The 14,926-nt window shown below is 37.9% G+C and overlaps 1 protein-coding gene across 3 annotated transcripts in view; it reads right to left on the reverse strand.

The window, feature by feature from the left end:
• Positions 1-14,926, reverse strand: part of MXI1 (MAX interactor 1, dimerization protein) — a 76,459-nt gene that overhangs the window by 4,410 nt on the left and 57,123 nt on the right. For all 3 annotated transcript variants that reach the window (XM_012771068.3, XM_076009799.1, XM_012771077.3), the window contains exons 4-5: positions 4,547-4,661; positions 3,782-3,953 (exon numbers count right to left, since the gene is read on the reverse strand). In XM_012771068.3, the coding sequence (XP_012626522.1) occupies positions 3,782-3,953; positions 4,547-4,661 (287 nt within the window). The remainder of the gene's footprint in view (positions 1-3,781; positions 3,954-4,546; positions 4,662-14,926) is intronic.

Raw genomic sequence — 14,926 nt, forward strand, 5'->3', positions numbered from 1 at the left:
AGTTCATGGATGTAATATAAAAAAACAACAGCAAAACAAATGTTATCACCTCTGGAAGTTGCTATGGCACTGACTCTATTTGTAAAATTGATAAAGCAAAAAAAATAAGCATTTATCCCACCTTCTCTGTATGAACCCTATTTCAGGGTAACTAAAAAGTTGAAGAAATGTTCTTTATAGAAGAAAAACAAGCACACAAGGAATGACCGAATTACAAAATCACTGTCTTATAACGCCTAATGAAATAACCAGGGCAAAAATTATGATTACTAAAACTATTAAGGGAAAGGTTGATACACTTACATAAATGTATGAAGATGACATTGCCTGAACCTACTGATTAACATCTCTAAAAGTGAGACAATTAGATACAATATTGATGCAACAGGAAGTACAAAGTACTACCCATGAAGTAATCCTGCATCTGTCAACCAGTTTACAGGAAATATGAGAGACAGAACATGTTAAAAGACACCATGAGGATTCCATCAGCCAGATATAGAATGTGGGAAATTCTATAAGAAAAATGGTCCAGTTTCTTGATGTTTAAAAAATATGTATTTATGTATGTTCTTACCACACACACACACATGTTCATTCATGTTTCTTTTGCAAAGAAGTCTTTTTGAGATGTTAGTTATAAATCAGTTTTCTGTTTCTACGAAAACGGTATGAAAAAACATGCAGGAGAGGAAAAACTATGATAGATTAAAAGTATCTTCAAAGGCACACACTAAAATGCAATGTGGATTTTGGATCCTGATTCAAATATATGTATTAATGGTTAAATACCATTTTTAAGACAACTGGAGAAAATTTATCAGACTGGGTATTAGATGGATGACATTTAGATTATCTGATTTTATTTTGTACAATATTAGTATTATAGCTAGATTTTTTAAAGTCCTATTTATTCAAAATACATACTGAAATTTAGGGGCAATGTGATGTTATCTGGGATTTGATTTTAAAATATTGAGGGTGAAGGTGGTGTAGAATAGATGAAACAGGAATGGCAGAATGTTGACAGCAGTTCAAACTGGATGGTGAGTATACTGGGAGTTCATTATTCTATTCTCTCTACTTTTGAATATGTTTGAAAATTTCCATTATAAAAAGTCAAAACACGGGGAAAAGAATCCATTTTCAATAAATGGTGCTGGGAAAACTGGATAGCCACCTGTAGAAGGCTAAAACAGGACCCACACCTTTCACCTCTCACAAAAACCAACTCACGCTGGATAACAGACTTAAACCTAAGGTATGAAACTATTAGAACTCTAGAGGAAAAAGTTGGAAACACTCTTCTAGACATCGGCCTGGGCAAAGAGTTTATGAAGAAGTCCCCAAAGGCAATCACAGCAGCAACAAAAATAAATAAATGGGACATGATCAAACTACAAAGCTTCTGCACAGCCAAAGAAATAGTCATGAAAGTAAATAGACAACCTACAGAATGGGAGAAAATTTTTGCATCCTATGCATCCGACAAGGGACTGATAACTAGAATATACTTAGAACTCATGAAAATCAGGAAGAAAATATCAAATAACCCCATTAAAAAGTGGGCAAAGGACTTGAACAGAAACTTTTCTAAAGAAGACAGAAGAATGACCAACAAACATATGAAAAAATGCTCAACATCTCTAATCATCAGGGAAATGCAAATCAAAACCACAATGAGATATCACTTAACCCCAGTGAGAATGGCCTTTATCAAAAAATCTCCAAACAATAAATGCTGGTGTGGATGCAGAGAGAGAGGAACACTCCTACACTGCTGGTGGGACTGCAAACTAGTTCAACCTCTGTGGAAAGCAATATGGAGATATCTTAAAGTGATACAAGTGATTCTACCATTTGATCCAGCAATCCCACTGCTGGGCATCTACCCAAAAGATCCAATGACACTCTACAAAAAAGACACCTGCACTCGAATGTTTATAGCAGCACAATTCATAATTGCAAGGCTGTGGAAACAGCCCAAGTGTCCATCAATCCAAGAATGGATTAATAAAATGTGGTATATGTATACCATGGAGTACTATTCAGCTCTAAGAAACAATGGTGACATAGCACATCTTATATTTTCCTGGTTAGAGCTGGAACCCATACTACTAAGTGAAGTATCCCAAGAATGGAAAAACAAGCACCACATATACTCACCAGCAAATTGGTATTAACTGAACAGCACCTAAGTGGTCACATAGGTACTACAGTAATAGGATATTGGGCAGGTGGGAGGGGAGAGGGAGGCGGGTATATACATACATAATGAGTGAGATGTGCACCATCTGGGGGATGGTCATGATGGAGACTCAGACTTGTGGGGGGAGGGGGAGAAATGGGCATTTACTGAAACCTTAGAATCTGTACCCCCATAATATGCCGAAAAAAAAAAAAAAAAGTCAAAACAGGCTGGGCATGGTGGCTCACGCCTGTAATCCTAGCACTCTGGGAGGCCGAGGTGGGCAGATTGCTTGAGGTCAGGACTTTGAAACCAGCCTGAGCAAGAGTGAGACCCCGTCTCTAGTATAAATAGAAAGAAATTAATTGGCCAACTAATATATAGAAAAAATTAGCCGGGCATGGTGGCGCATGCCTGTAGTCCCAGCTACTAGGGAGGCTGAGGCAGTAGGCTTGCTTGAGGCTCAGGAGTTTGAGGTTGCTGTGAGCAAGGCTGACGCCATGGCACTCACTCTAGCCTGGGAAACAAAGCGAGACTCTGCCTCAAAAAAAAAAAAAAAAAAAGAGAGAGAGAGAGAAAAAAGTCAAAACAAAAATTTTAAAATCAGTCTTAAATTAAAAACAAAACAAAACAAAACAAAACTGCCACTGTGTAATGTTTTAGAATCCTTAAGATCTTGTGAGCTCTATTTTCCCAAATGTAAGCCTTAAAATTACCAGTTCACCTCTAAGACCTTTTTAATTGTGGTGTGAAGCCTTGACATGGTGGGAGCTATAGATGAACAGATCAGTATAACTCAGACCAGTTCTTTTTTGGTTGATTTCTATTTCTGTTCTTTAATTCTGTTAAAAAGAAATATTCTAGGAAAGACGGGAAGAGAAATGAATGGTGTGGTACTTTAAAATATACATATAAGAATTATCACCACCAGTAATAAAACATATCAACATCATGTATCTTCCTGACACAATAAATTGAGAAGGGCACAATATCACTTCTGTGATATTCCTTGCCCTAAATGTATACCCTCAAGCTAACAATTTGAAAAAATCAGACAAAGCCAAATTGAGGGACACTGTAATTGGCCAATATTCTTCAAAAGTGTTATTGTCATGAATAAAAGACCAATGACTATCTAATACAACATGGGACCCTGCCTCGGATCCCGAAAAAAAACAGAGGATCTTAGTGGGGAAACCGGTAAAATCTGAATAAAGTCTATAGATTACTTAATAGTATTATGTAAGTGTTAATTTCCTGCTTTCAATAATTGTATTATGGTTATATAAGATGTTAACATTAGGGGAACCTGGGTGAATGATATATGAGAGCACTACAATTTTCTACAGAAATCTTTAAAATTTTCTGTAAGTCTAAAATTATTTCAAAATAGAAAGTTAAAAATATATACATATATATTCAAGAAAAAACAAAGTTCTATACTTCACACAGGCACTGCTAGACAGTTTTAAAATCCTAAAATGTTTCAGTGTTGTCTAAAAAGAAGGCAAATACAGTGACTCCCAACATGCCCTCCCTAAATCAGACACAGACATGCTTAGTATTTCATTAGAGAAGAGGCACACTGCCTACCTCGCTCTGAATCAGAACGATCTGAAGAAATAGTCGATCCAATGCTGTCCATTCGTATTCGTTCCATCTCCTGAGGACCCTGCAGCTGTTCCAGTCGCCTCTTTAAAAATCTCTGTTCTCGTTCCAAATTCTCGAGCTGGTGCTGGCTCTTCCTTTCAGCTTCTTCAAGTTTCTAAAATGATGAAATGATACTTATGCTTGTGTATACTCCAGTACAAACAATAAAACTGATTTCTACTAACATCTTAAAAGGTTTTTTTCTTTGGCACAGAAAGCATGAATGAATATACAAGTATATGTGTGCGCATAAAAAATTACATATTTTTTAAGTATGTAAAATAGTTCTGTCTTTGCTTGTGTAACAAATGCTGTGTTACTTGAACAAGATGGAATTCTACAAGTCAGTAATCACGGAGAAACTTCCTCTGCAGTGTGGTATTTGATGGAAAAATACTGAGGAACATAGCCGAATGAAATCATCTCCACCAGAGGGCACAACTGCCTTCCTTCTGAGTATCAGGAGGGTAATTGTTATTTTCCTAGGGTTTCTAGTTCTTCAAATGGCCACGCTGTCAAAACAATTTCCTTTAATCAGGTTATGTTGCTCCCATCAGATTAGCTGGTGAGTTTTTAGAAAGATTTCTCTTGAGGACAGTTATTAAGGAGGGCATAGTGAGTTAGCTGATGTTTATGAATAGGAATCACTGCCAATAATTAAAATCAGAACTGAGAAAATTGTGTAAATCTGAAAGTAAAAGTCCTCACCTTGATGTGTGCTTTGGCTTTGTTGAGCAAACCAAGTGTTGTATGCCTGGTACAGTCTGGTCCTAGTGGAATCAGAACTTTTAAGCGTTCTAAACACAGGCGCAGATGAGCTCGTCTAAGAAAGACAAAAAGTCAAATCAGTACAGCCTGGATATTCCACCAGAAGCATCATAAAACCTATTTTAAGACAAATAATAATTTGAAATTATTCATCCTATAGGATAGATGTTACACTCCTAATTCTTCAGTTTTAAAGTATCTCCAAGTACAGGGAGACCTGCATTTCAGTCTCTGCCATTTCTGCCATACTCTGTAGACACAAATCACTTCAGATTATTATCTCCAATGGTAATCTCTATCAGAGATGGTTTTTTAGCCCACCCATAAACTGTCTCAACTGTATTAATATGGAAATATGAAAACATACTAGGGCAATTTTATTTGATATTGGATGCCTACAACCACAGGCTAGAGTAGGGGTTTTCAGCTGTGGTACCACAACGGGATATAAAATGCTCACAAGTTTCCATTTCCTTCCTCCCACCTTTTACTTACACACTTACACACACACACACACACACACACACACACACACACACACCTCTCTGCAACTGTAGCCATCCTACAGTGTATTACATGTTGTTATATTTTAGGTTAAACCACATGAATATATATTAGGTTGAACCATTTCTGATATTCAACCATTTTTCACTTATAAAAATGGCAATTTCTTGTGATCCAACACAAATGAAACAGCACAATTCTGTGACCAGCTAGGATAGGGGTGGACAAAATATATACCCTGGGGCCAATTCTAACCACTGACATAACCCATAAAATAGTCCCCTGCTTCCTATCTAAATGTACCAGCTCATTAGCTTAATTTGTATTTCTTTTCCTCTCTTCCTCTCCCTCCCTCCCTTTCTCTCTCTCACTACCTGCCTTCAATTTTCTATACAAGGTGACAAAGTCTTTACTGAAAGTCATTGCATTCTCTGATCCATACATCCTGTGGGAAAGTTTGGGGAAATTTCTCCTGAAAATGGTAACAGAGAGCCCCATGGATTTAACTTCCCTGGGCTCTAAAAGGAACTATGATCATGGTGATAAGAATGAATTCTAAGTATATAATTTCATCCTAAAATAATACTAGTCCATATCTTTGGTCCCATGCCTCATAAGGCATAACATAATTCAGCAGTTAACAGTATACCTGCAAAGAAAATCCACAAATGTTCACCCCTACTCCTTAAGCAGCTAAAACTGAACTTTTAGCAACTGTCTCAACTCATCAGAACAAAACACACTTAACATTTTCTTTCCAAAAAGGACCAAAATGGTTTTAACTCACCCACCAAATTATGCTTACTATTTTAATACACAAAAAATGTCAAATGAAATTCTCAAATGCTAGCAATTTTAAAGAGAAGGCAATAAGCAGCCAATTATGTCACTGACAAGTAAGGATGATTAAGGGTAGTGAGGTCAGAGGTTTGGCTGATGAATTGTCAAGATTCTTTTAGCACGTACTAGCCCAGCTATAATGGCTAAAGGTCTGGTAGTATGTCTATTCCAAATCTCTTTATTGGGTTCAATGCCTCATGTCTAATAACTGGCTCCAGGCTGAAATCTGATATATCTGATATGGATAAAGGAATGCTTTCACTTTCCCTAAATTAAAGGTATATCAATGGATTCCTCCTTAATAATATTTAACAATTTCAAAGTCATTCTCTTCCCTCCAAATTCATAGAACGTTTAGCAAAATTTTCATTTTTAACTGGAAAATCTCTTAGGTGAGGAATCTCACGTGATTATAGAGTGCTCTTGTTGAGCAGACCAAAAGGGGAAAAAAAAAAAAAAGAACAGGGTAAAAGGTGTCTTTAAACTGTTCATTAGGATTATTATGATATATGCCTAACAACTGCACTCATATGATATGACTGGAGGTTGGAGAGACACACCAGCAGTTCTCTTGCTAATAATTAGAAGTTCTGGCTCTGAATTCAGTCTTCTAAAGTTAATAAAGCATGTAGTAAAGTTAACAAGTACATTACCTCAAGAATAGCTTGCCAATTTTGTTCAAATTACTTAGCCCCAGAAATTCAGTATATATAGGAGTTATCTTTTACTTTTCAGTTTAAGAAACTTCAAAATGATTCCTTACTGTAGTTTCACATCAAAGAAAAAAGGGTGGATCGATTTTCCATTTTGTGAGACCTACTAAAACCTAGGCTGAAAATAACTAATATTAAAATGTCTTTTTTTCTCTCTTTAATCACTCAGTCATGTATTTATTATATGACTTTTGTGTACTCAGCACTGTTCCAGGTACTTGCAAAAAAAGTAAAAAGAAACGTAAACTTTAAGAGTTTATAGACTTCAGAACAAAACATACTATTTTGTCTCATTTGGTTCATACTGAAATGAGTCATCAGATATCAAGGGAAACAGAAACTGAATAAATGGAGAGATTATAATTGGAGGAGGTAGACTTGTAAAAGAGGCTGAAACTTAACTTTGGACTTGAAGGAAACTGAATCTGTCTACGAAAAAGCAAAGATTTGCCAGATAATTAAAAGAGTAAAGGACCTAAATTTATAGATTTGGACCAAGGTTAAACCTAAAATTAAAAATACCTCAGGCCAGGTATGGTGACTCATGCCTGTAATCCTAGCATTATGGGAGGCCGAGGTGGGAGGATCACTTGAGGTCAGGAGTTTGAGACCAGTCTGAGCAAGAGCAAGACCCCATATCTACTAAAAATAGAAAAATGAGCAGGGTATTGTGGCCCACGCCTATAATCCCAGCTACTCAGGAGGCTGAGGCAGGAGAATCACTTGAGCCTAAGAGTTTGAGGTTGCTGTGAGCTAGGCTGATGCCATGGCACTCTAGCCCAGGTGACCGAGTAATACTCCATCTCAAAAATAAATAAATAAAATAAAAAATAAATAAAAATACCCCAGTTTCTTTCATTTAAGGGAAACAACTGAGTTGGAATTCTGTAAGAATATATCAGCCAAGTGCAACAGTCTTGGTATCTGCAATAGCACTGTCAAATCAGGGGCTACCAAGACGGAAGTCTGAATAATGCCTAAACAAACAGGGAAGGCAGAATACCCTCTAAGGTATTTTTTTTTTAGCCACTACTAAACATTTCTTCAGTCAAGTAATTATGAATCTCTTCCGACATACAGCTTACACCAAGAAAATACCCCGAGGTGTCACGTCTCACAAAGGCCAGTGATCCCATTCTCCATGTTTTGTAAATACAGTCCTCCAAAATAGATACTAGCAAGAAAGAAGGATGAGCAGTGAATGATATCCTCTGCTCTCCTGTGGGGAGAGGTGTATCTGTGGAAGCTACAAGTCATTCCCTCTAGTTTTTGTACTTGTAAATGAATAGGCATTTGAACAGTAGAATAACAAAGAATTAATGGCAGTTGAAGGACAGCAGTTGACCAATAGGGAGCCACACTTTTCAGAGTCCCATCCAAATAATGCACGCAGTTAACCACATGTGCATATGTGCCACTTAGGTAAATGCACCCTTCCAAGAGCAATGGATACCCTGTGACTGAAAACTGGAAAGGGTTAAATCAGAAAACCCATTTTCCTCCATGTGTAAGTTTTTTCTCTCCAGCAAATTCTTGGAACAAGAATTGTATGGTAAAATTATTCTCCCCTTACAATGGTGCTGCTCTCCACCCTTTCCCTCTCAGTCTCTCTGTTGGTAACCAGACTGCAAGCTTAACCACCAGTGACCTAGAAAGGCATATCTTTTGATGCCATCTGGTCCTTTCTTTTCTTGCCTTCACTCTCATGTGACTGGTAGCTCAGGAGCCTCCTGCATGGGGTTGCCAAATCATGGGCACTATAAGACTTTGGGGGAAGGTCAGAGGACAAAAGATAGAAGAAAAAGGCTTAGTTTAATTTGAAAATCTGCATTCACAGAGAAAAAAAAATCACAAATATCATACGATATTTTTCAAGTCTCTGAGGAATAGAAGAGCTAACACAGAGAATAAGGATTCATGAAAGGCATGGTCCTGCACCTCTAGTCAAAGTAGGGAAAGAAGGATGGGGAAAGTTAAGGCTGCTATTCTGAATATTATGATAAACACGAGACAAACAGCAAATAGAAAAAAACCCAACATTGTAAACTTTATGGAACTAGACTTGAAAAATGTTAAAAAAAAAAAAAATTAACTCCCTGGTTGGAATTTACTTGACTTTTCTTAACACATAAATACTTTTTAAAAATACATGGGTAACTCAATGAAAGCTATAAGCCTGAAATGTTTCCTAACTTAGCATGAGTGACAGCAAAGCAAAGTTAGAATTAGACATTGCAGCAGGAGGTACCCTGTGAAAAAACTGGAGTCTACTTGCTGAGAGGGAGGGGGTTAGAGAATGGAGAGATACCAAGGTACTTTTATTTTCAAAGACACTTACAGGTCTGTTTTAAAATGAGACTTAAAAGTGGGTTTTACCCAGGGGAAAAGGCAATTCCCAGCCACTAACTCTGTTAGAGGGAAGAGTCCTATCAAAATTAACCACACCTTCAAAAAGGGCAAGCCCCTTGTGGGAAAAAGAACAATTAGAGTCTGTTTGGCTTTTATTTTGGCACATTGGGATCATTTTTCCATGAAGGAGCTAATGTGTTTGATTTCAAACCCTGTAAACTCTACTGCCAAACTGACATACCACAGAACATGAAGGGAAATGATTTTGTTATAAAATGGTCTTCCCTAGTAGCTGTGACATTTTAAAGCACAGGTATGTCAACTAAAAGTAGCACACACTGTTGTGGGAAGAGAGAGGAAAGAATTCTCTTTCAGAAAAAAATTGCAAGTATCATTTGATGATGTTTTTCATGTAGTCTCTCGAAACTCTAATCCACCTGGCCCAACAATAAGAAACCTAACCCCCATCTGGCCCCACAAACTATCCATTGGCTGATGCCCTTAGAGGCATGGTCCTTCACTGGAACTTGCTTGTCTTTCATTCCTCCACTACAGGATACCAAGACTTTGCCAAGTAACTAAATCAAAATGGAAAACAAGTCAAGTGATAGGGACAGTGCTTTTATTTTCCTCTCTGCTGAATGTTACGCAATGGGCTGCTAGTCCTCCCATGAGCCACATTCTTCAAAGCTGTGGTGGCTTGTGGCCAGGTTTCCCAACTCCCCACACACTCTCCTGCACACGACAGCAGCTAGCTGCTTATCCTACACATTCTATATACCAAAGTTTCTAAAATTTAATGTTTTGAGAATTTTCTAAAAATCTCCAAAGTTACCAAAAAAACTTGCCTACTTTTCTTATGAAAAATGGATCCTGAGATATCAAAAGCACACTGCTGCTCATGAATTTTATTTACTAAAACATATATGATCACATTCTGCTATTCAGCTTATTGTGTTTATGAAATAAGAAACCTAGACAAGCTAGTTCTATAAAATGGCATTTTATAATTATATGTTTCATCTACAACACATATATTATCCACTTCACAAAAAACAAACAGGCTATTAACTCCCAGGTAGTAACTTGGCAAGTGGCATTTCCCTAGCGTCAGATCTGACTGTGGTAGTCATGGGACACGATGACAACAGGAAGTAAAACCGTAGGAGACTAGCAGGGACCCTATCTATTCTCACTTTTCAAAAAGAAGTTGCTTTCACTTAATATACTTCTTAACTGGTATCTTATAGAATAACCAAACAGAAATAACAAGTGTTATAATGAAGTTGCAAATTATACAAGTTATATATTAAACACATACATTACATGATATATTCTACTGTCACATTATCAACTATATACAAATGAGAATTGAAATCAGTTGAGATACATGTTATTTATTCTTAGAAGACTTTTAAAAACCACTTTCTCTAAGTAGTTCTTAGGGTAGGCTATGTATACCCATAGAGGTATTCAACATTGAGCCAGAGGGCAGCTGAAGTCACTAGGTTAAATATAGTATTCCTTCCATAAGTCATCATTTTCTCAAAGATTGGAAGAAAAACATTATTTTATATAAAAACATGCGCAGATAATATAAAATGTATCTACAAAATAAAAGAAGTCTTCAAATAAATTTCACATTATTTCATACAGGTTGAGTATCCCTTACCTGAAATGCCTGGGACCAGAAGTGTTTTAGATTTTGAAATATTTGCATTACACCCAGCTGGACATTCCGAATCCAAAAATACAAAATGCTCCAATAAGCATTTCTCCTTTGAACATGTCTGCACACAAAAGTTTTGGATTTTGGACCATTTCAGATTTCTGGATTTGGAATGCTCAGCCCGTACTACATCCTGGGACCTCCAGGAATCTGTGTTCAAACTGCTAGAACAAATTACTACAGATCACTATTAGAGCTTTGGACTTCAGAACACCATTTCTAATTCATGCTTGGATTATGTCTCAAAGGCTTACAGAGGGAAGAAGGGACAGGGGAGATGGCAGAGCGGATATGAGAGGAGAGATGACAAGTAAGTAAAGATGACAAAATAGTATATTCTTTCTCAAACTATACAGACTCCATGTAGGCTAAAATTTTATTTAGTTTTTACAACTCAGAGATAGGAAGTGCATGAAGTGCCACTCAGTCAACAATTATCATCAGTAAACAATCAGTCCCGCCCTATTACACCACTAAGCTAGATGCTATAAAGATTTTAAAAGTTGCCAGTAGTAATTTTTACCTCATTGAAGACTATAATTTAGTTCTCTACCTACCACCTTTCTAGCCTCACATCCCATTACTCATAAACTCTTACAAACCTCTTCCACACCAAATGTGTTTTTTACTTGCCGATTTCCCTACCTGGAATGCCCTTCTCTCCAACTGTCCACTTGGCATCCAACTCATTTTTCAGCCCACAGCCAAATTATTGTTTCTTCCATGAGATCTTCCTTGCCATACTCCCCTTTCTTGGATGATTAACACTTGATTTTTACACTAATCACATTGTATTTTAATTGAGATTGAATGCATACTGTCAATCATTTCTGTTTTTCCAATACCAAGCACATTGTGGAGAAGAGATATAATGTAATACACACACACACAACATGTAATTTCTAGTGGATGTTTCTGGGACTCTCTAACTCACCAAAGTTGAGGTAACAATCAATACTGGGACCTTCAAATAGTATAACTAGATGCCAGGGCAGTATTCATAAGAGATCTACTTATGAATGCCAGAACTCTTAACACTTGTTTGTTTGTGTTTGGTGCAGCTGAAGTTACCAGTGAATGTTAAGGTGCATGCCACCAAAAGATCTACATGTAGAGTAACCAACAATCTCCAAACTTTTTTTTTTTTTTTTGAGACAGAGTATCATTCTGTTGTCCTGACTAGAGTGCAGTGGTGTCGTCATAGCTCACTGCAACCTCAAACTCCTGGGCTCAAGTGATCTTCCTGCATCAGGCTCCCAGATAGCTGGGACTACAGGCGCATGCCACCACACCTGGCAAAGTTTTCTTTTTTTTTGTAGAGATGGGGTCTCACTGTTGCTCAGGCTGATCTCGAACTCTAGTGATCCTCCCACATCAGCCTCCCAGAGTTGCTAGGATAACAGAGGTAAATCTAACCTAACTTTTTTTTTTTTGAGACAGTCTCTCACTCTATTGCCCAGGGTAGAGTGCTGTGGCGTCAGTCTAGCTCACAGCAACCTCAAACTCCTAAGCGATCCTTCTGCCTCAGCCTCCCAAGTAGCTGGGACTGCAGGCATGCATCACCATGTCCGGCTAATTTTTTCTATATATTTTTAGTTGGCCAATTAATTTCTTTCTATTTATAGTAGAGATGGGGTCTCGCTCTTGCTCAGGCTGGTTTTGAACTCCTGACCTTAAAGCAATTCTCCCACCTCGGCCTCCCAGAGTGCTAGGATTACTGGCGTGAGTCACGGCACCCGGCCCAACCTAACTCTTTTTTTTTTTTTTTTTTGAGGCAGAGTCTCACTTTGTTGCCCAGGCTAGAGTGAGTGCCATGGTGTCAGCCTAGCTCACAGCAACCTCAAACTCCTGGGCTCAAGCAATCCTCCTGCCTCAGCCTCCTGAGTAGCTGGGACTACAGGTATGCACCACCATGCCTGGCTAATTTTTTCTATATATATTAGTTGGCCAATTAATTTCTTTCTATTTATAGTAGAGACGGGGTCTCACTCTTGCTCAGGCTGGCCTCGAACTCCTGACCTCAAGCAATCCGCCTGCCTCCCAGAGTGCTAGGATTAAAGGTGTGAGCCACTGCGCCTGGCCCCAACCTAACTCTTGATTAGAGTCAACATCTCCTTTACTAGTGAAGCAGAGGGCTTAAGAATTGTATCACAACTGAATGACTTTCAAAGTTTTTACAGTGATGGAAGACTAGGATAACAATGTCAAATGAAATTCAGAGAAAATTTTTTAAAATCCAATTTTGTATCACCAATGTTAAGTTTTTGACCTCATTAACAGGCCTCCTAGCAAGTGGAAAATCTGACCTGAAGTTTGACCTTTGTTCCAGCTGTTGTTCAAGAAATAGTGATTACAGAAAGATATGCCATGGTTAAAAAAAAAAGAAGAAGAATGAAATAGTGATAACTATAATGGCAGGAACAATCACTAAGGAGAAAACAGAAAAGAAACAGCTAAGAAAAACCAGGTAGGAGAGGGTAAAGTCTATAAAGAAATATGCCATAAGGCAAGGAAGAAAAAAATTAAATCAACAGTTTTTATCCCATCTGATAAATGAGAAACTAATGTATACACAGGTTTGCAAGATCCATGGACTGCTGACAGTTGAAGACTATAGTGCAAAACACAAACAATTATTTTTTATTATCCTGCATCCATCTCCAAAGAAGACTTCACTTTTGACAGCCTTGTTTGGGAAAAAAAAAATTAAAATCTTGTTCCAGAGGCATTTGTGTTTACTAGAACTCCCACAAGGAACCCAATCTCCAAAGTGATTTAAAAGAAATTCCTCACTTGATATCCATTCTATGCTAAATTTAGTTTCTATCTATATATCCCCTCTCTTATCTGTTTATACGGATTTGGTTAAAAAGAAAAACCTGATCATTCATTCACCATATTTCTTCTTTGGTCACACAAGAACTTTGTGTATTCCAAGTTTCAAAGTCTGGGAAATAGGGCTACATCACTGGAGAAAACAGTGGCAATTTGTTCTAAATACAAAATAGCTTATTTTCCTTTGGCAACTCTCCAGGGGTTTGGGTGGAGGGAAAGGATACTCCTCTCTGAAGAGATCAGGCTCTGAACCTGGACTACTGTCAAAACTTAGCTGTGGGTGGGAAAGAATTTTTTTAAATTATTTATCTTTCACATCAATTTGGAAACTGATTAAAGATTTTTGCCTTACTAACAGTGTTTCTACTCTCTGGCCTTTTGTTGGTGTTCATCCCTATTCTGGCAGCCCCCATTGGCTGATTTAATGGTACCAAGGGGCTGAGAAGTGTTGCTGTCCAAAAGAAAAAGCATTCTCTCACAGGGACTGGGAAGGCAATCTGCAATCACAACAGTAGCTACTTGTTAATTTTCTATTTGAAACACAGTGATGTCAATAGTATTGTACCCTGCCAGCCACCATGGGGTAAAGTACATTTTGAAACCAAAACAAACTTCCTACGTGCTGGCAAGTCAGATCTGAGACACAGTGATACCACTGCATAAGACACTGCCTTAGTTTTATATACAAAATGCGCACAACAAGAATTAAGTCTACTCTTCTACAAAAGTTCTACTCTTCTAACTTTTACAGCTCCACTGCTACTCAGAGCCCAGTATAATTGTTTAATTACATCAAATTACTGTCGAGGATGGCAGAGAGAAATGAAGAAATACTATTACTGATCTCTAATAATAAATGGTGATCCTATAAAGCACAAACAGCACACTTGAAGAATACTTTGTAATGTAGCTGTTCATACTAGAAGCATAAAATGAAAATAGCAAAGAGACTTTAAAAATGGCCCCACTGATAAGATGTGATTAGTGCAATAGCTTATTTCAAGGCAACGGTCCCCAACCCTTTTGGCACCAGAGACCAGTTTCATGGGAGACAATTTTTCCACAGACAGGGTGGGAAGTGGAACTCAGGGGTGATTCGAGCATGCTCGCAATGGGGAGCAGCTGTAAATACAGATGAAGCTTTGCTTGCTCACCTCCTGCCATTCACCTCCTGCTGTGCACAACCCCCTTCCTAACTTTCATGGAAGATAATTTTTCCATTGATGGGGTTGGGGGAAGGGGAGCAGCTTGGTCCCTAACAGGTGGTTGGGGACCCCACAGTTTTAAGGGGATATATTCACTTAGGAGTAAAAACACATTTTATCAAATGAAACAGGAACACTCTGGCCT

The sequence above is a fragment of the Microcebus murinus genome, chromosome 14, assembly GCF_040939455.1.
Source record: "Microcebus murinus isolate Inina chromosome 14, M.murinus_Inina_mat1.0, whole genome shotgun sequence".
Lineage (NCBI taxonomy): Eukaryota > Metazoa > Chordata > Mammalia > Primates > Cheirogaleidae > Microcebus > Microcebus murinus.